This window comes from Hypanus sabinus, chromosome 28 (genome assembly GCF_030144855.1).
Source record: "Hypanus sabinus isolate sHypSab1 chromosome 28, sHypSab1.hap1, whole genome shotgun sequence".
Classification (NCBI taxonomy): Eukaryota; Metazoa; Chordata; class Chondrichthyes; order Myliobatiformes; family Dasyatidae; genus Hypanus; species Hypanus sabinus.
Genome location: NC_082733.1, coordinates 37,838,683 through 37,864,408, shown reverse-complemented (window position 1 = coordinate 37,864,408; position 25,726 = coordinate 37,838,683). Strand labels below are relative to the sequence as shown.

Below are 25,726 nucleotides of genomic sequence, written 5' to 3'. Positions count from 1 at the left end.
TTGATGCAGATGACAGGCAACAAAGGTCCCAGCACCAATCCCTGTGGCACACCACTAGACACAGGCCTCCAGTCAGAGGAGCTACCCTTTACTGCCTTTACTCTCTGGCTTCTTCCACAAAGCCAATGTCTACCTAATTTTGAATGCTGAGTGACTGAACCTTCTTGACCAAACGCCCGTGCGAAACCCAGTCAAGTGCTTTACTAAAGTTCATATAGACAACATCTACTGCCTTGCCTTCATCCACTTTCCTGGTAAATTCTTCAAAAAACTCTATAAGAATGGGTAGACTTGACCTACAACATACAAAAGCCATGCTGACTATCCTTAAGCAGTCCATGTCTATCCAAGCACTTGTATATCTAGTCCCTTATAATACCTTCCAATAACTTTCCCACTACTGATGTCAGAGTCGCTGCCCTATAAAATTACTGGTTTCGGTTTAGAGGCTTCCTTAAACAACAGTACAAAGTTGGCTATCCTCCAATCCTCTGGTACCTGTCCTGTCACTAAGGATGTTTTAAATATTTCTGCTAGGGGCCCCCGGCAATTTCTGCACCTATCTCCCGTAGGGTCTGAGGGAACACCTTGTCAGACCCTGAAGATTTATCCAGCCCGATTTGCCTCGGGATAGCGAAAAGCTCCTCCTCTGTCATCTGTACAGTGTCCATGAAGTTAATGCCTCTTTGCCTCACTTCTATAGACTCTGAAACTATCTCCCAAGTAAATACAGATGCAAAGGATGCATTTAGGATCTCCCCCATCTGTTGCGGATCCACACGTGGATTACCATTCTGGTCTTTCAGTGGACCAGTTTTGTTCCTAGCAATCCTTTTGCTCTTAACATACCTGTAGAATCCCTTAGGATTGTACTTCACCTTGTCTGCCAGAGCAACTTACTGTATCCTTCCTGATTTCTTTCCGAAGTGTTCTCTTGCATTTCTTGTATTCCATGAGCACCTCTTTTGTTCTTGCTTGCCTCTACCTGCTATGCACATCCTTTTTTTTTCTCTTAACCAGGGTCTTAATATCTCTTGAAAATCAAGGTTCCCTATACTTGTCATCTTCACCTTTTATTTTGACAGACACATACAATCTCAAAATTTTGTTTTTGAAGGCCACCCACCTTTCAGGGACACCTTTTCCAGAAAACAGCCTGTTCTAATCCACAGTTGTCAGATCTTTTCTGATACTATCCAAATGACAATTGACCTTTCTCCAATTTAGCATCTCAACCCATGGACCAGACCTACCTCTTTGCATATTTACTTTGAAACTAATGGCATAGTGCTCACTGAATGTGAAGTGTTTCCCTACACAAACCTCTGTCACCTGCCCTCTCATTCCCCAGCAGAAGATCCAGTGTTGCATGTTTTTTCCATTGGGACTTCTATGTACTAATGAAGGAACCTTTCTTGAATACGTTTGACAAACTCTACCTCATCCAGCCTTTTTACTGTATGGGACTCCTAGTCAATGTGTGGAAAGTTTAAAAAACCTACAGTAACAACCTTATGTTTCTTACAACAGTGTACGATCTCTTTACAAATTTGATCCTTTAAATCCCTAGGACTGTTGGGAGGCCTGCATTATAGCTCTATTAATGTGGTCATACTTATTTCTCAATCCCACCCATAATGCCTCACTAGTCGAGTTCTCCAGTGACGGAGCAGTACCATGTCATTTTCCCTGACTCGTAACTCCACCCTTCCTCCTTTAATCCCTCTCACTCTGTCATGTCTAAAACAATGGAACCCTGGAAGATTGATCTGCCAGTCCTGTCCCTCCTGAAACTCAGCCCATCAGGTCTGGTCTGTCTTTCAATCTTGGCTGATTTTGTTTTTCAATCCCATTCCGGCACTATCAAAGTTCAAAGTAAATTTATTATCAAAGTACATATGTCACTATATACTACCCTGAGATTCATTTTCTTGCAGGCATTCACAGTAGACAAAAAATACAATAGAATCAATGAAAAACTGCACACAAAGACTGACAAACAACCAATGTATGAAAAAAGACAAACTGCAAAACCTGTAAAGCTAAGTACTGCTCCAGTGCCATTTTAAGCATTGGGGCCTGATGGTTGATAACGGTTCCTGAACCTGTTGGTGTGCAGTCTAAAGCTTCTGTACCACCTTCCCAATTGCAGCAGCAAGAAGAGTACGTGGCCTGGATGGTGGGGGTTCTTGATAATGGATGCTGCTTTCTTCTGGCAGTGCTCTTACTGATGTGCTCAGTTGTGGGGAGGGCTTTATCTGTGATGGATTGAGCTGTGTCCAATACTTTTTGTAGGCTTAGGCATTGATATTTCCATACCAGCTACCATACTCTCTGCTGTGTATCTAACGAAGTTTGTCTCTACCGCGCACCTATACAAGTTTGTCAAAGTTCTAGATGACCTGCCGAATCTGCTCAAACTTCTAAGAAAGTAGAGGCACTGCTGTGCTTTCTTTGGCAATTACATGCTGGATTACATCGCAGGACAGATGTAATGCCAAGAAGTTTAAAGTTACTGATCCTTTCCACCTCCAGTCCTCTAACGAGGAATGGCTCATGGATTTCTGGTTTCCTCCACTGGTAGTCAATAATCAGTTCTTTGGCTTTGCTGAAGTTGGTTGAGAGGTTGTTGTTGTGGTACCATTCAACCAGAATTTCGTTCTCTTTCCCATATGCCAATTCGTCACCATCTTTGATACAGTCAATAGTGGTGTTATCAGCAAACTGAAAATGGCATTGGAGCTGTACTTAGCCTTACAGTCATAAGTATATTGCGAGTAGAGCATGGGACTAAGCTGACAGCCTTGTGGTGCACTGGATGTGAAGATGATTATGGAGGAGGAGGTGTTGTCAGTCTGAACTGACTGGGGGCTGCATTTCCTGTAACCCTTAACTCCTTTACCAATCAATATCTGCACTACCTCTGAGTCCCTCAGAATCACAACTTTTCCCAATTAAAATGTTCCTGAACTGCATATATTTTTCTTTTGTAATAAAGCAGGGTGAAGTTGAGTAATAGCTGCTGGCTGCTGCCCCCTAGTGGATCAAGGTCGACATAGTCATGTGTTGCAATCCAGAGCTAAAATTAATGCAATTACGTGAGGCCAGATTTGTCAAGGGAAGTGGTTATTATACCTTCAGGAGTCAAAGTCTAACCAATATAGGCACGTTCTTCACCAACACCTGGAAAACAAGGGTATCATTTAATTTTTATTTCTAATTAAATTGCAAACATGTATATTGCTGCTGCCATTCGGAAGGAGGTATCATGCCATCAGGTTCAGAAAGTTATTACCCCTTCAACCATCATGCTCCTGAATCTGCATGGATAACTTTATTCACCTCATCTCTGAACTGATTCCACAACCTGTGGATGAAGGGTCACAGCCCAAAATGTCAACTGTTTATTCATTTCCAGAGATGCTGCCTGACTTGCTGAGTTCCTCCGGCACTTTGTATGTCTTGACTCACAATCTATGGACTCTTTTCCAAGGACGCTATAAAACTTAAGCCCTCAATATTTATTATTATTATTATATTTTTCTCTTTATCATCAATTTGTTGTCTCTTGCACATTGTCAAGTCACTTTTATTGTCATTTCGACCATAACTGCTGGTACAGTACACAGTAAAAATGAGACAATGTTTTTCAGGACCGTGGTGTTACGTGACACAGTACAAAAACTAGACTGAACTACATAAAAAAAAAACACAAGAGAAAACTACACTAGACTACGGACCTATACAGGACTGCATAAAGTGCACAAAAAACAGTGCAGGCATTTACAATAAATAATAAACAGGACAGTAGGGCAAGGTGTCAGTCCAGGCTTCTCGTATTGAGGAGTCTGACAGCTTGGGGGAAGAAACTGTTACATAGTCTGGCTGTGAAAGCCCGAATGCTTCAGAGCCTTTTCCCAGATGGCAGGAGGGAGAAGAGATTGTATGAGGGGTCCTTCATAATGCTGTTTCCTTTACAGATGCAGCGTGTGGTGTAAATGTCCGTGATGGCTGGAAGAGAGACCCCGATTTTCTTCTCAGCTGACCTCACTATCTGCTGCAGGGCCTTGCGATCTGAGATGGTACAATTTCCGAACCAGGCAGTGGTGCAGCTGCTCAGGATGCTCTCAATACAACTCCTGTAGAATGTGATGAGATGGGGGTGGGAGTTGGACTTTCCTCGGCCTTCGCAAAAAGTAGAGAGACTGCTGGGCTTTCTTTGCTATGGAGCTGGTGTTGAGGGACCAGGTGCAATTCTCCGTTAGGTGAACACCAAGAAATTTGGTGCTCTTTACAATCTCTACCGAGGAGCCGTCAATGTTCAGCAGGGAGTGGTTGCTCTGTGCCCTCCTGAAGTCAACAAAACTCTTGTTTTGTTCACATTAAGAGACAAGTTGTTGACTCTGCACCGGTCCGTTAGCCACTGCACTTGCTCTCTGTAAGCTGACTCGTCGTTCTTGCTGATGAGACCCACCACGGTCGTGTCATTGGCTAATTTGATGATATGGTTCGAGCTGTGTGTTGCAGCACAATCGTGAGTCAGCAGAGTGAACAGCAGTGGACTGAGCACGCAACCCTGGGGAGCCCCTGTGCTCAGTGTGATGGTGTTGGAGATGCTGCTCCCAATCCAGACTGATTGATTGTGTGTTTTTTTTTCATTGGTTCTGTTGTGTTTCTTTGTACTTAAGGTGAATGTACAAGAAAATGAATCTCAGGGTTATATATATATCAGGATGTAAATGTACTTTGATAATAAATTCACTTTGAACTTTGAATCTTCCCACATTGTACTTAAATGTAAAGAAAAGGTTAGCACTTATTTGGAGGTACTTTAAATTCCCTTGGTATTCCTGACTTTATTACTTGTAAGAGCCAGTAATAAGATATAGGAGCAGAAGTAGGCTATTTGGCCCATTGAGTCTGCTCTGCCATTCAATCCCATACCCTTTGATGCCCTGGCTAATTTCAGAATGTTGTGTCAGTGTAGAGATCAGGAACTTGCTGAGTGAAGTCTCTCATTTCATAGCTACATTTTGTACCTGAGATGTTTATGGGGTCAACACCTGAGCACAAACATCCTTGATACTTGCAGCACCTATGCCGGGGGATCAGGCCACAGTACCAATGCCAGGTTTGACTGGCACACGATCCATAAATCAGTTCATTTGAATGGGGGTTTTAAGGCTGTTGAAGAACAAAGGCAAGAAGAATAAGGCGAGTACTGTTTTTAGATTTTTGTAGTTTTGCTCAAATATTTTTTAAAATTTTGGTAATTGTTTCATGCTTCTGAATGTCAGGACTTTCTGAGTTCCTCAGGGCATTTGTCTCTGTTTTGTTTATTTATTTAGAGATGCAGGCCATTCTGCCTGTACCATCCAATTGCACCCATGTGACCAATGAACCTACTAACCTGTACATCTTTGGACTGTGGGAAGAAACTGGATCACCTGGAGGAAATACGTGCAGTCACGGGGACAGTGTACAAACTCCTTACGCACAGGTGCGAAAGGTGAATACTGTATGGGTCACTGATGCTCTGTTACTGTGTCGCACCTTCCAAAGTTAGTTTGGATGTTTCGTGATCAGAGCATGTTCTAGCCTGCCTATACGATCAGGTTACATTGATCATGGTCCTGTGGTCTCCTTAATATGGTCCTGTTTTGAGACATGGTGTCTTAACACTTCATCTGTGATATCTCAAATGTCTCACATGCAATTAATAGCTGAGGGTATAGCCTACATCCTTTTCTGAATGTTTCCTACAAGATGTCCAGCAAAGACTAAAAATAAGAGAACAGAAGATACTCAGGACATTAAAGGCAGATATTCAAAACTTTTTTTTATTGTTTAGATGGGGTGGAGCAATACCAAAGTCATTGAGAGCATCCTGAGCAGCTGCATCACTGCCTGGTTCGGGAATTGCTCCATCTTGGATCACAAGACCCTGCAGCGAATAGTGAGGTCAGCTGAGAAGATCATCGGAGTCTCTCTTCCCGCCATCACGGACATTTACACTACACGCTGCATCCGCAAAGGAAACAGCATTATGAAGGACCCCATGCACCCCTCATACAATCTCTTCTCCCTCCTGCCGTCTGGGAAAAGGCTCCAAAGCAATTGGGCTCTCACAACCAGACTATGTAACAGTTTCTTCCCCGAAGCTATCAGACTCCTCAATACCCGAAGCCTGGACTGACACCTTGCCCTACTGTCCTGTTTATTATTTATTGTAATGCCTGGACTGATTTTGTGCACTTTATGTAGTCCTGTGTAGGTCTGTAGTCTAGTGTAGCTTTCTCTGTTTTTTATTTAATTACGTAGTTCAGTCTAGTTTTTTGTACCGTGTCATGTAACACCATGGTCCTGAAAAACGTCTAATTTTTACTATGCACTGTACCAGCAGTTATGGTCGAAATGACAATAAAGCTTGACTTGAAATTTTTTTTAAAAAGGAGTAGAATTAAGATTTGACTTGTAAATAGGAGTTGTATGTTCACTCTCTATTAGTAGCTGTGATGTGGCCAAATATCCAAGTAGAAAGTAAACGGGCATCTGGGAAGGACTGAGGCCTGATATGGTCAATCTGTCATAAATCTCGAAGAAGGTGGTCATGGTAGAACTGACAGTTCCTTGGGAAGACTGGATTAAGGAGGCTTTTGAGCATAATAAGAAAGCCAAATACCAGAGCGTGGTAGAACAGTGCCAGAGACGGGTGGAGGGGCACCATGTGAGCCTATAGAGGTGGGGTGTTCAGGTGCTGCAAGATGCTCACTGTGCAGAGCCTACTCTCCCCTTGGCATCAGGACCGTCACAGAGGCCACTGACTGAGCCTCTAGTTAGCTCTGGATTGAGAGGAGTGACCCATGAAACGATACTGCCGGGGTCAGATCAACCCTGGCTGGGAAGCCAGGGTGAGAATGTCTGATGTTGAAAGACCCAAAACACCCGATGACTCCAGGTTACATCACTAATGATGTGTTCCAGCTCATCCTAAGGTGCATCTTGCCATCATTCCTTTGAATAGTTGAATTTATCTTTTTGTAATTGGAATATCAATATATGTAATTTTGATGATTAGTAATTCTTTGAGATGTAAGGATTGTCATGTATAAGTCTGCTGAAACCCAGTGAATAAACTGCATATTTATAACTACAGTGTAGAAACAGGCCTTTTGGCCCAAATAGTCCAGGCTACACTTTGTGCTACTTTTATCGCAAGTACATCAGCCTATATCTTCTGCAAAAGTCATTATTAGACCATAAGACATTGGAGCAGAAGTAGACCATTTGGTTAATTGTGTCTGCTCTGCCATTTGATCTTGGCTGGTCCATTTCCTTCTAAACCCCATTCTCCTGCTTTCTCCCCGTAACCTTTCACACCCTGACTTATCAAGAATTTATCAAACTCTCCCTTAAATACACTAATAACCTGGTCTCCACAGTTGTCTGTGGCAATGAATTCCACTGATTTCACTGCTCACGGGCTAAAGCAGGCATGGGCAAACTACGGCCCGCGGGCCATATGCGGCCTGTTAAGCTTTTTAATCCGGCCCGCAGAACTTGATGAAATTATATTAATAAACCTTGTTAATGTTTTTTCCCCACAATTCTGGCGTTTTCCCAATAGATGACGCACTCTATATACATTTGTGGCGACCCATTTCCTGGCACATCCGAACTGGCTCACAATTAGCCAGTGTTCCGGCTAAGGGAGATAGCCTGCGGGGATTTGCGAGCACAGAGCTTTGGAGCCTCTGCGCAGGGGGGCAGGTTGAGGGATGCTTAAAAGTGAGGCTGGGGATTTCGAATAAAGTTTTTTTCTTCGACTGCAGTTACCGACTCTGTGTCATAATTTTAGCGCTGCATGTAGCACACCGCTACACATTGACCTTTGAGGTGCAGCGTATTACTCCACATTTGCGCTTTACTCTTTGTTCAGCTCAACCTATTTGTGTGAACAGGCGTTCAGCATCATGAACATCAACAAAGCCAGCCACAGATCTAAGTTAACTGACCAACACCTCAGATCCATCCTGAGAATCGCCACAACAAAACTAAATCCAGCCTTTGATGCGCTGGCTAAAAAGGGAGACCAACAACACTGTTCCCACTGAAATTAAAAATAAGTTTCTTCATTGTGTTATGTAAAAAATGCATTTGAAAATATTTTTTTCAATAAGCCTTACATGTTACATGTCATTTCTGTTAAGTGAAGGACATGAGTAGTGCGCAGGTGCACGTACGTTCTCAAAATAAAAAATGCGCTCCAGATCAAATAACGCGCTCCGCATACTGGCGCGCTGTCACTGTTCTGTCTTTGTGCTGGTCGTTGTTGAGTTTTGGCACAGGGGACAATTGAATAAGAAGGAGCAGGACAAGTAGACCTGAATCTCCTACCGTTTTTGAAATAAAGACAGTCAGGAGGAGAGTGATGATGATAATATCTTGAAGAATAACAGAATTTCCAGTGCTTTAAAATAATAACTGTTACTATTAAAAAAGCTGTATTTTATTCATTTAATTTTCAGTGTTTTAAAAGTCATTTCAATAAATGGCTAAATACCATGGGACTTCAAAGACAGATATTTTGTTGTAATGCACTTGTTCATTTTCAATTGAAATTAAAGCACATGTTTTCTACATATCCCATGATATTTTATTTTCTCTTATGAGGTGTATTACCAAAACACTCCATCCATCTGCTCCTGGTCCAGCCCCCCTGTCAAATTTTAAAACCCTTTGTGGCCCACAAGTCAAAAAGTTTGCCCACCCCTGGGCTAAAGAAACTCTTCATCTCTGTCCCTCTATTCTGCGTTGGTGCCCTCTGGTGGCCCTGGACTTCCCCCACTATCGGAAAGATCCTCTCCACATTGAGTCTATCTAGGCCTTTCAATATTCAATAGGTTTCAATGAGTGGTTCTTTGAGTTATTGTCACCTTCCTGTTAGCTTGAACCATTCTGCCCCTTTCTGCTCTGACCTCCCTCATTAACAAGGTATGTTCACACACAAAACTGCTGGTCACTGGATTTTCTTTTTGTTTTTCACACCATTCTCTGTGCACTCTAGGGACAGTTGTGCATGAAAATACCAAGAGATTTAGCAATTTCTTAGATACTCAAACCACACTGTCTGGCACCAACAATCATTCCAAAGTCAAAGATACTTAGGTCACATTTCTTCCCCATTCTGATGTTTGGTTTGAACAACAACTGAACCTCTTGACCATGTCTGCATGCTTTTATATTTTGAGTTGCTGCCACATGATTAGCTAATTAGATATTTGCATTACTGAACATGTGTACCTAATAAAGTAGCCCTTGAGTGTACCTTGCAGGGATAAAGAACTCAATTATAAAAATGGGAGATAATACTTTTACCTGTCTGAAAGTTAGCACATTTCTGGAGTCTGCAACAGTGAATAAATCAACCTGACTGATTGATGGCTTTTCCTCAAGAACAAGATGGAAAGAAAATCAGGATGCATTTTAAATCTGACCCCTCAGCTCTGTCAAGTGTGAGATATCTGAATGAGCTTGTTGACCCTATTGATTAAAGTAAATGCATGATCTACTTTCTGATACTTCATTTTAATGTCTTCAATCATTTATGGCATAGTAGTGTAGCCATTAACACCATCTCATTGCAGCGTCAGCAAACTCTGTTTGGGGTTCAACTTCTACTGCTTTCTGTAAGGAGTTTGTATGTTCTCCCTGTAACCATGCAGGTTTTGTCTGGGTCCTCTAGTTTCTTCACACATTCCAAAGATGTATAGTTAGGATTCATGATTTGTGGGCACGCTACACTGGTACTGGAAGAGTGGCAATAATTGCTGGCTGCCCCAGCACAATCCTTGGACTTTGTTGATTGTAAATGAAAAACAATGGATTTCGCAGTATGTTTCTGTGTTTTGATATACATGTGATAAATGCAGCTGATCAGTCAATCAATCTTTACATTTATATATTAAAAAGTCAATATTTTTATTGTTTTAATTATTTAAATCCACATGAATTTAAAAAAAATGTTGCCGACATTAAAAACTATTATCAGCAGGCAAGGAATCTGATTTACAGTCCAAGTTGGCTGCTTAGTGTCCACATTGTCTCCCAAGGTGACCCTCGGGTATGGAGCCATAACATGGGAACACTGTTGGCAAGCAGGCACTGTGGACAGCATGTTTGGGCAGCAGGCTTGTACCCTAGAGAGAAAAAACCCTATTTACAGATTTAGTGATTTACTTAATAGCAACCACAATAGGAATAAAATGTATTTCTTAAACTTCTGATAAAAGTTAATTGAACTGGAACAACAATTAGGCCATTAAGACCATCAGCCCATTGAGACTGTTCTATCATTTGATTATAGTTGATTTATGATCCCTCCCAACCCCATTCTCCTACCGTTGGTACTCTTACTAATTAACAGCCAATCTAACCATTCACTACTCACCCTATATGACACACCCTTTTCTAGCATCTATTTTCAGCATATCCTTTAAGTTAAGGGCTCAAAACTGCTCAGAATACTCCGAGTGAGGCCTCACCAGAGCTTTATAAAGTCTCAACATTACATCCTTGCTTTTATATTCTAGTCCTCTTGAAATGAATGTGCTAACATCATATTTATCTTCCTCACCACAGACATGATCTACAAATTAAGTTTTAGGGAATCCTGCACAATGACTCCCAAGTCCCCTTGTGCCTCTTTTTTTGTATTTTCTCTCCATCTAGAAAATAGTTAGAAAATAGTCAACCCTTTTCTTTCTTCTGTCAAAGTGCATGACCGTACACTTCCCAACACTGTATTCCATCTATCATTTCTTTGCCCACTGTCCTAATCTAAGTCCTTCTGTAGCCTCTCTACTTCCTCAAATTTACCTGTCCCTCCACCTATTGTCATATCATCTGCAAACTTTGCAACAAAGCCATCAATTCCATCATCCTAGTTATTTGCATATAATGTAAAAAGAATCAGTCCCAGCACAGACCCCTGTGGAACTCCACTAGTCACTGGTGAAGACTCCCTTTATTCCCACTCTTTGCCTCCTGTCAATCAGCCACTGCTTTATCCATGCTAGAATCTTTCCCATAATACCGTGGACTCCTAGCTTGTTAAGTAGCCTCATGTGACACACCTTGTCAAAGGCCATCTGAAAATCCAAGTGCAGAACATCAACTGATTCTCCTGTCTATCCTGCTTGATATTTCTTCAAAGAATTCCAACAGATTTGTCAGGCAAAATTTTCCCTTGAGGAAACCATGCTGACACTGGCCTATTTTATCATGTGCTTCCAAGTACCCTGAGACTTCATCCTTAAAAATTGACTCCAACATCTTCCCAACCTGTTAGGAAGATGATAGTCCTAACCTCTTCTTTAATTAGTAAAGAGGTTACTAATTCCCGTTAGTAAGAGGACAGACTAACAGCCCTATAATTTCCTTTCTTCTTCTTTCTTCCCTTCTTGAAGAGTGGACTGACATTTGCAATATTCCAGTGTCTTGGAACCATTCCAGAATCTAGTGATTCTTGAAAGATCTCTACTGATACCTCCACAAACTCTTCAGCCACCTTTTTTGGAACTCGTCCAGTTCAGGTGACTTCTCTACTTTCAGACCTTTCAGTTTCCCAAGAACCTTCTCTCTAGTAATGGTAGCTTCACAGTTCATGACCCCTGACACCTAGAACTTCCACCATACTGCTAGTCCACAGTGAGGACTGATGCAAAATACTTATTCATTTCATCCGCTATTTCCTTGTCCCCCATAACTACCTCTCCAGCATTGTTTTCTAGTGATCCAATATCCATTCTAATCTCTCCTTTATACTTTATGTATCTGAAGAAACTTTTGGTATGGTTTTTAATATTACTGGCTAGCTTTTTTTCATTCCATCTTTACCTTAATGACTTAGTTGCTTTCTTCTTGTTTTTAAAAGCTTCCCAAATCCTCTAACTTCCCACTAATTTTTGCTCTATTATATATCCTCTTTTTGACTTTTATGTTGGCTTTAGTTTCTCTTGTTTGTTATGGTTGTGCCATCTTGCCTTCTGAATATTTCTTCCTCTTTGGGATGTATATATCCTATGCCCCCAAATTGCTTCCAGAAAATCCAACCATTGCTACTCTGCCATCATCCCTGCTGGTGTTCTTTTCCAATCAATTCCCAACTCATCTCTCTTGCCTCTTAAATTTCCATTACTCCATTGTAATACTGATACATCTAACTTTAGCTTCTCCTTCTCAAATTTCAGGGTGAAATCGATCACATTATGATCACTTTCCACGAAGGATTCTTTTCCCTTCTGCTCTCTGATCAATTTCAGTTCAATGCACAACACCCAATCCAGAATAGCTGATCCTCTAGTGGCTTCAACCATGAGCTGTTCTAATAAGCCAACTCAAAGGATTTCTAGAAATTCACCCCTTGGATTTCTTGGAATCCAGCACCAACCTGATTTTTCCGAATCTACCTACATATTGAAGTCCCCCATGACTATTGTAACATTGCCATTTTGGCGTATATTTATCATCTCCTGTTGTAATTTGTAGACCACATCCTTACTACTCTTTGGGCGGTCTGTATCCAACTCCCACAGGGTCTTTTTACCCTTGCAGTTCCTTAGCTCTATTCACAATGATTCAACACCTTCTGACCTCTTTCTAATGATTTGATTTCATTTTTTTTTACCAACAGAGCAATGCCACCCCCCTTGGCCTTCCTGCCTGTCCTTTCGATACAAAGTGTATCCTTGGACATTAAGCTCCCAGCTATAATCTTTCAGCCATGATTCAGTGATGCCTACAAAATCATAAATGCCAATCTGTAATTGTGCTTGTTTTGTCCTTCATATTCTGTTGCGAGTATTGAAGGTGGTTTGTGTGAGACACTCAGAGGCAGACCAAGCTACATGGATTAGGTGGTCCTGTAACTTCAAACATAATGCCTCTATAAAATAGCTTCCATCAAAAATTTCATGTGAGGATTTCAGGTGTGTTTGTAAGTCATATACAGTGGATTCCAGTTAATTGAGCTATCAGTTAAATGAGGCAGTCTCCTATTTGAGACAACTCTTAAAGAATACGAACTAATTGAGAAAATAGCCAGGATTCCCTTTGTTCATTTGGGACATGACGCAGCTTAATTGAGGCAGGAGACTATTGTTGAACAGTTTCTAACCAGTGCCAGTCATGCACACTTGTGTGGCCATTAATCATCATGCTTAGATTGAACAGATTTTAAATAGCATCAGTTCCATGTGCTTGTGTTCAAAAAGCAGTCATTTTTGACACTGATAATTGGTGAGAAATAAACAGTAAGACATTTCAGAACTGTTCTGCTCACTGTGGTTCCAAGTATTCAGGATTGGAGATGCCAGAATGGCCAGGAGTGAAAATGAAACAATTTCACTACTTTAACAAGTTAGGAATTACAAAGAATTTGAAGGTATCACAATCATCTGAATGTTATAATGAAAATGAAGATTTGGAAGATACAATTGTTGACAGTCCCATTATCTGCACTCAGTGTCTGTGCTGATTTTGTTCAGTGACAGTCAAAAGAGCGTGATGCAGAAGGATTCCCCCATTTGACTAATACACTGGAACTAATACAGTTTTCCAGTACCGCGGTATTATTGGTAGTGTTATAATTTTTCTGTACTTCGTTTAAATACATGTTTTTCTTTTTCTTATACCTTTTGAACTATTTCCATGAAACTTCTGCTAAATGGGGGAACCACTTAATTGGGTCAAGTATACTGGCCCTGATGTGTCCCAATTAACCAGAGTTCACTGTACTTCCAGAATGACTGTTGTGCTGTCACAACAAACTGCAGATGTTGGAATCTGGAGCAGCAAGTAACCCACTCTAGGAACTCAGTGGGTGTATCTGTGATGGGAATTGTCAGTAATTCTGGTTGAAAGCCTGCACTGACCTGGATTGTCAACAGTCCTCTATCCCTAAGGGTGATTGCTGCTCTTTGTTCACTAATTCTGCTTTTGATTCAGTCAGAAGAATGGTTTAGGTTTTGGAAAATACCTTTAATTTATTTGACTTTTTAAAATATCTTTTCCAGGGTTCTAATGTATCATCAAAGCTGTTTGAAATGTCATTACTTCATGCTATAAATGAGTTCAACGATGAAAAAGGTGAAGCTATTTCATTTTAACAGTAATTACCTGTGAGTAGCATAGTGGTTGCAATAGCATATCAACAGCAAGCTATAGAAATATTAAGCTAGAATTCTGGATGTGTAGTGCAGTTTCCTTCAATGTTTTGCACCCGAGAATTCTGTTTCATTAACCAGGAACGACAGCGTAACCATCTCTGAGCTAAGTTCCAACTGCTTAAAAAGAAATCAAGTCAAGTCAAGTCAATTCACTTTAATTCTACTGGATTTTCCAGGACCTCCACCATCCAGGCCATGCTCTCTTCTAGCTGTTGCCATTAGGAAGGAGCCTTTGGTCTCATTATCACCAGGTTCAGGAACAGTTATTACCTTCCAACCATCAGGTTCCTGAACCAGCGTGGATAACTTTACTTACCTCGACACTGAACTGGTTCCACAACCTACAGCCTCAACTTTCAAGGACTCTACAACTTAATACACCTCAATATCATTTATCACTTGGCTATCCTTATTACTTTTTTGTATTTGTACAATTTTTTTACACACACACACACACACACACACACACACACACACACACACACACACACACACACACACACACACACACACACACAATAAATTTACTGTGAAATTCTGTGCCATTAATACTTTAGTCATGGTATTTCCTTGCAGGTCAGTGTTTAGAGCCTTCTGGGAGAAATTGCCCTGGGAATAGCCATCACTAGCTAGGGATTTTCTCTTTGGAGCAAAGGAGGATTAGTGGTGACTTGATAGAGAGGCACAGATGATAAATGGCAGAGGTAGAGTGGACAGCTAAGGGCTTTTTCGCAGTACCAAAAAGGCTAATATGATGGGCCATAATTTTAAAGTGATTGGAGTAAAGTATAGGGGGAATGTCAGAGATAGGCTGTTTAAGGAGTGATGGGTATGTGGAACATTCTGCCAGGGGTGGTGATAGAAGTAGGGGCATTTAAGAAACTCTTAGATAGGCACATGGATGATAGAAAAATGGAGGGCTATGTGGGAGGGAAGAGTTAGACCAATCTTAGATAAAAGGTCTCCGTACAGACAGCACTAGAGAACAGGATTGAGTGAGAGTTGACAGAGCTGTGAGTAAGCAGTGCCACCAGGTGCAGAACTGTGAAGTCCTTTATTCCTTATCCTTCAGACCATAAGACTGTAAGACATAGGGGGCTGAATTAGGCCATTCAGCCCATCGAGTCTGCTCCACCATTCTATCATGACTGATTTGTTATCCCTCTCAACCTCAATCTCCCTGTAGCCTTTGACACCCTGACTAATCAAGAATCTATCCAGCTCTGCTTTAATTATACCCAATGACAGACAAAATAATTGTCTTTAATATTCTATTGGTCAAAACCATCTGGTCTAATAGCATTTTGAATTTATGGTTTATATTCTTGTTTTCAATTCTCTCCACAGACCGTCTCTGTTTTCTACTATTGTCCCATTAGCTTCAGGTTATTCATAACTCCAGTGCTGGCCTCTTGCATGGTTTTGATTTCTTTTGTCCTTTCATTGGTGGTTTTATTTCCAGTTTCGAAGACTCTAGAATTCACTCACTCAATCTTTACACCTCTCTTTCCTCCAGTAAGATAGTTCATAAAAAATACATCTTATTGTCATAGAAAAGTAGAGCACAGAAACAGAACCTTCAGCCCATCTAGACCATGGTGATCCATTTAAACTGCCTACACCTGTCCACCTGCACCAGGACCCTAGCCCTCCATACCCCTACCTGTCCAAACTTCTCTTAAACATTGAAATAGAGCTCACATGCACCACTTGCGCTGGCAGTTTGTTCCACACTCTCACAACCCTCTGAGTGTTCCCCTTAACCCACAACCTCTGGTTGTAGTCCCATCCAACCTCAGTGGAAAAAAACCTGCTTGCATTTACTCTATCTATACCCCCTCATAATTTTTCTTCCTCTATCAAATCTCCACTTAATCATCTACATTCCAAGGAATAAAGTCCTAACCTATTCAGTCTTTCCTTATAACTCCATCCTCTGGATCCGGCAACATTCTTGTAAATTTCTCTGTACTCTTTCAACTTTATTTACATCTTTCCTGTAGGCAGGTGACTAAAACTGCACGCAATCCTCCAAATTAGACCTCACCAATGTCTTGTACAACTTTAATCAAGGTTTTGGTCCCTTATTTGGACATCTACTTTTGTATGATAACAGCCCTGTGAAGCACCATGGGAAATGTTAAAGGTGCAAGTCGCTTGAGTTATTAACCAGTGTTTTTAACCCATAAATAATTAGCAACACAAATTGGCATTATTACTGTATTTCTGGTTGTTCTATTATTGAAAAAGATTCATGTAAATAATGTTCAGAGTAAATGTAAGCTTGCGAAAATTGACTGTCAATATCATATTTCTGCCAGATCATTTATTGCATAAAGATGGTGCCCATAATCAAAGTGAGATACCAGAACTTACCCTGAAATACGTGGAAAAGTTAAATCAAAGTGCGACAACCCTCAGCACAACCACAAATACAGATCAAGTGAAAGAAGATGATAATGATCTGAGGAGATTTTCTAAAATCAACAGCTTATTGCAGAAACAGCACCTAAATGGAAACATTATAAAAATACAGAATAGGAAGTCCTTACTTCAACATCTCCTCCAGCTGCCCACTACTGAAGCATCGCCAGTGAAAGAAACCAAGCCTCCAAGTAAAGTGGTTGCTGTTGTTGAGGTCTTGGATGGTGGTAACACTTCACAGTCTAATGTTACAGAACCAGTTGTAAAGAAAAGTGTACCTGAAGGTATTCTAAAAGAGGAAGAAAATGAAACCAATTATTTGGCTGCTCAAATGGCAAAAGAAATCAATGATTTTTTGCAGAATCATTTATTAGCTAACAAGACAGCTGGAATACTAACCTCTGACTCTCTGCGTAGCTATGAACCAAGGTTCACAGAACTTCTTGGAAAACTTAACGTAACGATAGCTACGGCAGCAAGTAACTTTACAGCAGACAAAAAGAAAGACCTTCTAATCAGTGAACGTACTTTGCTTCAGATCCTCGACCTCTGCAGTTCTATACTTAAAAATCTCAATAGTCAATTGTCAGGAAACTCGCAACACAAGGTTCGACCAGGCAAATATTCTTCTGAGAGAGAAGTATTAGTCAGGATAGAACCTGAATGGGAAGAACGAGACCGAATGAATCACATTATTCATTTGTTTTATCAGCTGGAAGAAATTCTTTCCAATCTGAAGATAATTTTGAAAAAGGACAAGGAAGGAGAGAAACACAACATGGCAGAACACCTTCTGGATCAATCACTTAGTGTGGTTAGTCAATTGGAACAGATCCCATGGCTGAAAGGGAGAAACTCTTTGACAGACTTTGAACCGGAGACTTTAAGAGACCTTGCAGGAGGATTGTCAAATGCAGAATTGATCCCACACGAAACAGCAAATGCATCAGTCTGAGGAGAGCACCATTCAGGGACAGCATCAAGTTAAGCAATTAGAGCTGTCTGCAATTGGAAATGGCAATGGCAATGGTCCTTCCAAAAGAAGGAAATCAGCATTTTGAAAGGAATGATAGTTGAAATGAACTTTAGGAGTTAAAACAGTATATAAATACATATGTTGTATATCTACCCTCAGAAACACTCAAAATAGAACATGTTTTTTTTATTAACTCTGAATAATTAAGTAAAAATTTTAAAATTCTGGTTGGAGGCCACTTTTGTTATATTTATTCAAAACATTCTGATGTAAAGGTATGTGAAGAGCAAGAGGATAAGATTTGCGAGAATAGAACCAATCAAGTGTGACATGATGATAAAAGTATGTATGGAACCGAAGGAGATAGCAGAGGTACTTAATGAATACTTTGCTTCAGTATTCACTATGGAAAAGGATCTTGGCTATTGTAGGGATGACTTACAGTGGACTGAAAAGCTTGAGCATGTAGATATTAAGAAAGATGATGTGCTGGTGGAGCTTTTGGAAAGCATCAAGTTTGATAAGTCACCAGGACTGGATGAGATATACCTTAGGCTACTGTGGGAGATGGGGGAGGAGATTGCTGAGCTTCTGGCAATGATCTTTGTATTATCAATGGGGACTGGAGAGGTTCCGGAGGATTTGAAGGGTTGCGGATGTTGCTCTCTTATTCAAGAAAGGGAGTAGAGATAGCCCAGAAAATTATAGACCAGTAAGTCTTACTTCAGTGCTTGGTAAGTTGATGGAGAAGATCCTGAGAGGCAGGATTTATGAACATTTGGAGAGGCATAATATGATTAGGAATAGTCAGCATGGCTTTGTCAAATTTGCTGATGACACAAAGGTTAGGAGTGTTGTGGATGGTGTGGAGGGCTGTCAGAGGTTACAGTGGGACATCAATAGGATGCAAAACTGGCAGCGGCAGATGGAGTTCAACCCAGATAAGTGTGAGGTGGTTCATTTTGGTAGGTCAAATATGATGGCAGAAAATATTATTGATGGTAAGATTCTTGTCAGTATGGAGGATCAGAAGGATCTTGTGGTCTGAGTCCATAGGACAGTCAAAGCTGCTGCGCAGGTTGACTCTGTGGTTAAGGCGGCATACAGTGCATTGGCCTTCATCAACCGTGGGACTGAGTTTAAGAGCCGAGAGGTAATGTTACAGCTATATAGGACCCTGGTCAGACCCCACTTGGAGTACTGTGCTCAGTTCTGGTCACCTCGCTACAGGAAGGACGTGGAAACCATAGAAAGGGTGCAGAGGAGATTTACAAGAATGTTGCCTGGGTTGGGGAGCATGCCTTATGAGAATAGGTTGAGTGAACTCGGCCTTTTCTTCTTGGAGTGACGGAGGATGAGAGGTGATCCGATAGAAGTGTATAAGATGATAAGAGGAATCGATTGTGTGGTTAGATGCTTTTTCCCAGGGCTGAAATGGCTAACACGAGAGGGCACAGTTTTAAGGTGTTTGGAAGTAGGTACAGAGGAGCTGTCAGGATTAAGTTTTTTACGTAGAGAGTGGTGAGTGCATGGAATGGGCTGTCGGCAACGGTGGTGAGGCAGATACAATAGGGTCTTTTAAGAGACTCCTGGATAGGTACATGGAGCTTAGAAAAATAGAGTTAGGTAACCCTAGGTAATTTCTAAAGTACATACATGTTTGGCACAGCATTGTGGGCTGAAGGGCCTGTATTGTGCTGTAGGTTTTCTATGTTTCTAAAGGTGGGGCAAGGCTGATGAATGACCGATACAAAGTCAAAAATACAAAATGGATTTGCACTTCTATCCTGACATCCAGAGCTGACTCTGTAGTTTGCAATATTACCTCCCCACCCCACACCCCCTTGTGAGTTTCCTCAGAGTGATCTGGTCTCTTCTACATTGCTAGTTTAATAGAGAAATAGAGTCTTACAGTATGGAAACTGGCTATTCAACCCAAATGGCCCATGCCAGCCAAAATCCCACCTAAGATAGTCCTATTTGCTCAGGTTTAGCCTAAATCTCTGCAAATTGTTGCTATCCACACAGCTGTCCAACTACCATCTAAATGTTGTTAATGTACCTGCCTCAACCACTTCAAGTTCAAGTTTAATTGTCATTCAACCATACACGAAAACAGCCAAACGAAACAGCATTGTTCTGGGAGCCAAGGTGGAACACACAGTCGCAAGAGTCACACATAGCACAAAACACATAACACATGGAGCAGATATAAGATAGCAACTACATATAAGTTATCAGTAAAGTACAGTCACATAAAAAAATAGTCCAATTCTCCTGAGTTCATGAATGTTGCAGAAATCTACAGTCAACCACAATATAGCGTGTCTTTTGTTGAGTAAACACTGGGGGCAGCACTGACTCCACACCACAACGCCTCTGGTTGAACGCACCGACTCCGCTGCCGCTGTCCTTGGCAGCTCTAAACAGGTGATACCATGGCTTGAGGCCTAGTCCTCTCTACAACCAAGGCCACAGAGCTCCGCTGATAAATCAGACCTACAGCATTCCACAGTAACAATGTCCAACGGGGTCTTGTAATCACAAGGTGATTACTCGCTGTTAGGCTGCACACATCCTTCGTGCACCGGCTCCTCCGATGCCTCTGACAGAAGCAGCAGCACGATCCGCACTGTCAAGCTCCTTCAGTTCCCTCCCCCAAAGAGCAATTCGCTGATGGGGTAGACCTGCAGTACTGTAAGTTCTAAAGGTCCAGCAGGGTCTTGTGATCATTTAAAAACAAAATAGGTTTAAAAAAAGACACCACCACCTTTGATTGACCCCATAGCAGCTGCTGCAACCGAATGCGTAGCCATCTTATTGGAAGGCTGCTGATGTCAGATACTAACCACTCCCTATGTGAAAATGTTGCCCCTCAGCTTCCTATTAAACCTCTCCCTGCTCAGCTGTAAATTGCCCTGAGTATGAGGGTGAGTGTTAGAGTGAAGGGTGGAGAGAATTGATGGGAATATGAGAGGAATAAAATCAAGGATTATCATAGGATTAACGGGTGTTTAATCGTCAGTACAGACGATAGCTTCTGTGCTATATGACTTTTGTGCCTATATTTATGACTAGGCAATAAACCCCCAAGTCTCTATTCTCTTAATTAACACAAAGGGCTCCTCTTTGAAACTCCTATTCATTCACTTCTGTTCATTGCGCTGTATATTTGCATCATCATGTTGTAACCTGCCTTCAAAATTTATTCCTGTCTTCATTCCCTAGGCATCCTTGACTTTATAGGAAGATTGAGAGAGATCTCACCAGTGTCCTGCTCATCCTTTTACCAGACTATAGGACATCAGAATTAGATCATTCAGTCCATTGAATCTGCTTCCATCAAGGCTGATTTATCCTTCAAAGCATTACTGAAACAGATGATCTAATAGAGTCATAGAGGGATAGAACAGTACAGCACAGACACAGGCCTTTCAGCCCATCTAGTCTGTGCCAGACTATTCTGTTTAGTGCCATCGACTAGCACTTGGACCATAACCCTCCACATAACAATGAGTGATGTTATTACGTAGCCCTTTATGTGAATTTGCTGTGCCGGGGTTTGTTGTGATGTCTCTTGGATGACAGCAGGAAAAAGGGGCTGTGAAATATTTTGCTTGTGAAGTGCATTATATAATGCAAGTTCTTCAAGGGCCACTTAAGATGGGCTATCAGCACCACCTGTTTCATGGTGAAATATGAATCAAGGACTGAGGGGAAATGAACGATACCTTAAAGCCAATAGAATTGCTTGAATTTGGAATCTGGAAATATTTACATTTTGTTTTAGCACAGACTTATTTTGCAATTGTATATTTGGAAATCATTTAATACCAATTTGTTGTTTAGACACACTGTCACTCATTTCTGAGTTTTATCTTTCCCCAGCAGAAAGACTCATGTGCAGAATCAACACTGAAAGCAGCATCTTGTTGCCATCTGAAAATGGAACCACTTGAAAAGTGTAACTGGGGATGGGTTGTCAGCAGCATATGCTCCCTGAGGAAACACGTAATCGTGTAAGAACCTTCCACAGGGGGAGGAATTGCTCAAATCTGAGTGGGAATATAACTTGTAAGCATTCCCTACTATCAGAATTCGAAACCAGAGCAGGGTAATCTTTACTCGGACAATTCCATAGGTGGAAAGTAGCAGGAGAAAGGGGACTTGACACAGAATTGTCGCAGGATGGCTTCGATGCTTATCACAGGTCTTTGGGCTTGAATGTAAACAATGACAGGTAAATCCTTTCCTGACATTTTTGATTTTTTAAAAGTAATGTAATATTTGATTTGTAGACATCCAAATAATTCCATCAATGTTTTGATGAACCTATCTTAGACTGTTTTTGATTTGCATACAGTTAGCAAATTTGGGGTTTAGTTATATTAAATACTTGCTGTTTCTACAGTTTTCTCCTCTTGGTGAATAAGAGCTCATATTGGCAATTTAATTTCACGGTACTGAAGTCCCCCACGATCTCTCACCCAACCAATATTGGGCAGCGACTTGAACAGATCAATAGCCCTGCAGGTTTTTTGGAGGTTATAGGTGGTCAAGCCTGATCTTGAATGAAGAGTCATGGCCTGAAACGTCAACTGTTTATTCCTCACTTTAGATGCTGCCTGATCTGCTGAGTTCCTCCAGCATTTTGTGTGTGTATTGCTCTGGATTTCCAGCATCTGCACGATGTCTGGTATTTCTGATCCAGTTGTCTTTAGATATTCATGACTGTAGCAGCCACAAATAAAAACAGGATGCTGGAAACACTCGGAAAGTCAGGCAGTATCTGTGTGAAGAGAAACAGACCCAAGTGTTTCAAAGACCCTTTGTCAGAACTGGGAAGCCCAAAACAATTTCAGTAGTGCAGAGCTCACAGTAACCCCTTATCATTATTGTGTGAAATTAGGGCAGACTATGAGATCAAGACAGACCAAGATGAGCATTAGAAGTTCTTGGCTTCCGGATCTCATCTTGTTATGCATATATTGATTCTTCATGCAGAATTCGAATAAGCCAACTAATTCCCAGATACCTCCACTGTAGAGAATTCCAAACTTCCCTTTCACTTCTCTTTGTTAACACACTAGTTTTATTGATAAGCATGAGGGATGCTGCATGGAGATTCCTTCAGTTATGAAGAGATGGTGTGAACTTTCTGATATCTATTTTAAAGCTCAGCTGTAACAATGTCGGGAAGACATTTTATCATGGAAAAGTGCTTAGTATCCTAGAGACATAAAGCTATTTAGGGGAGGATTTGAGAGGAATTAAGAAGAAAAAATTTTCATCCAAAGGATAGTATGGTTAACTCTGAAATTGATATTAGGAGCAGAGGCCCTCCTTTTATTATAAATAGCACTTAGAATGTGCTGATAAAATATAGATTACAACTAGATATTTGCATGTGAGATAGGCTCTTCAGTGCATTTATGGTAAGCACAGATATGGATGGCTGAATGGCTCCCATGCTGCAGATTTCTTTGATCCTGTAATTCCACGACACCATGAATAACTGGTTCTCTTTCCTGACTATGTGTATACTTGGTGCCAACAGGGTATGTGCTAAGTTTAACAGAAGCTCTAATGGGTCCTAAAGGATTGGGGTTAGCCCTTATTTCAAGAAACAATTATATACTGTAGTCTTTCTTATTGAATATCTAGAGGAAAGAAATTAAAGAAAAAACAGCTAACTGACAGAGTTTGGAATTCCAATTGTCGTGCAGTAGATAGAGTAATTGTTCCTGTTTTTCTGATATTGGCCTGGATGATAACATTGACTGACATGTACCTTTGATTTAATCACATATGGGCCTTATAACCACTTGGTCTGAAGTGAAGAACTACATAGATCCCACATATCAATAGAGATGTTGATAGACCACTTAGAGAGAAAAGACTGTCTACTATGCTAGAAAAATCAGTAACCTGCGATTAAGCATAATTGACAACAGATCTAAAAGTGGGTGAAGGCAGATTGGTCTTGAGAAGAAAGTTGTTATGATCTGGCGTTGACTGCCTAAGGGGTTTGAGTTTGCACATCCAAAATGGATTGTACTGATTTTGGGGGTTCAAGAGTAAAAGGCTGGGCATGGGAGGGGTGGTGGGCGGGTGGAACTGACTTAATGTCTCTTTGAAAGACATAGGACAGTCACAATGGGCTGAAAGTATTCTTAGAGTGAAGAGTGACTCTATATAGCAAATGGGGCTAATTAAAAGATATAATTACTTTTTATTTTTATTTATTGATTCAGCACAGAACAGGCACTTCCGGCCCAATGAGCCACACCACCCAGCAACCCACCTTTTTAACACTAGCCTAATCACAGGAGAAGTTATAATGACCAATTAACTTTTTAACCGGTGCATCTTTGGAATGTGGGAGGAAGTGCAGCAACCAGAGGAAATCCGTGCGGTTTATGGGGAGAATACGCAAACTCCTTACAGAGGATGTCAGAATTGAGCTCCAAGCTCGGAACGTCCCAAACTGTAATAGTGTTGTACTAGCTGCTATGCTACAGTGGCACTCAATGTGCTTGGTAGATGAACATAAATGTCAAATAGAAATAAAGTCAGTGATTTTTCCAGTCCAGGGGTTCCCAAACTTCTTTATACCATGGACCAAAACAAGGCGTCTGTGGACTCCAGGTTGGGAACACCTGTTCTAGTCAGTTACATACTTGATAAACTATGTTATAAAGGAGAATCACAGTGTAATACAGCATGGAAACAGGTCATTCAGCCCAACTAGTTCACTCAAACACGGCACCCTCACTACTAGTCCCACTTGCCTGCATTTGGCCCATAATTCTCTATGTACCCATCCATATGCCTCTTAAATGTTGCAATTGTACTAGCCTTGACCACGTCCTCTGGTAGCTCATCCTAGGTACTCACTACCCTCTGTGTCAAGAAGATGCCTCTCAGGTCTCCCTTAAATCTAGTTTTGGACTCCCCAACTGTGAGAAAAACACAATGACTTATCCATATTCCTCATAGTTTTATAAGATTTGAGGTTGCCTCTCATTGTCCTATACTCCAAGGAATGAAGATTCAACATGGCCAATCTTTCCCTATAATTCAGAGCCTCTTGTCAAGGTAGCATTCTTGTAAATCTCTTCTGACAATGTCCTTATAATAGGTGACCAAAACTGTACACGATATCCAAATGCAGTCTCATCAACAACTTATAGAGCTGAAACATTATGTCCTACTCCTAAACTTGATGTCCTGCCTGATGAAGGCCAGCATGCCAATCGCCTTCTTCACCACCCTGTTGATTTGCACAGCCACTTCCAGCAAATTCTGCACTTGTATGCCCAGATCCCTCTGTTCCACAACACTTGTCAGTGTCCTTCCATTCACTGCACAAGTCCTACTGAGGTCTTAATGTCCAAAGTTCATCACCTCACACTTATCTCTTTTGAAAGCCATTTGCAGTTCCTTGGCCTACCTAACTGCTTGAGATCTTCTTGCATTTCATTGTCACCTGCTATACTCTCTCCTATTTCTGCATCAGCAAACAGTGGGCACCGTGATAGCAAAGCAGTTGGCATGACACTACTCCAGCTTGGGACATCAGAGTTCAATCCCAGCATCCTCTGTAAAGTGGCTCTGCATCTCCTTCTCGTAAAATACATAGGTTTTCTCCAGGTGCTCTGGTCTCCTCCCACAGTCCACTGGGCCTGTCTGTGTGGGGTTGCTGGGTGGTGTGGTTCAAAGGGCTGGATTGACCCACTCTGTGTTGTATAATCTAAATAAATAAATAAAGTTGCTAATCGTGCCATGTGCAATCTCACCCAAATTATTTGCATAATGAATAATAGAAGTCCCAACACTGACCCTTTGGGCACTCCACTAGTTACAGACTTCCAGTTGCAGAATCAACCATTAACTATCACCCTCTGCTTCCTATCATTGAATCAATTCTAAGTCCACCTTGCTAGCTCTCCTGAATCCCATGCAACATAATCTTCCAGATCAGCCTACCGTACTTTGTCAAATGCTTTATTAAAGTCCATATAGGTAACATCCACTGCCCTACCTTCATCTATTCCCTTAGTTGCCTCTTTTAAAAAAAAAACTCCAAAAGATTCGA

General features: G+C 41.2%; 1 protein-coding gene across 2 annotated transcripts in view; it reads left to right on the top strand.

Annotated features, from left to right (window-relative positions):
* LOC132382367 (uncharacterized) overlaps positions 1 to 17,791 on the top strand; it is an 80,440-nt gene extending 62,649 nt beyond the window's left edge. For both annotated transcript variants that reach the window (XM_059952489.1, XM_059952488.1), the window contains 2 exons: positions 14,076 to 14,148; positions 16,550 to 17,791. In XM_059952489.1, coding sequence (XP_059808472.1) covers positions 14,076 to 14,148; positions 16,550 to 17,607 — 1,131 coding nt within the window. In that variant the 3' untranslated portion in view covers positions 17,608 to 17,791. The remainder of the gene's footprint in view (positions 1 to 14,075; positions 14,149 to 16,549) is intronic.
* Positions 17,792 to 25,726: the final 7,935 nt, after the last annotated feature.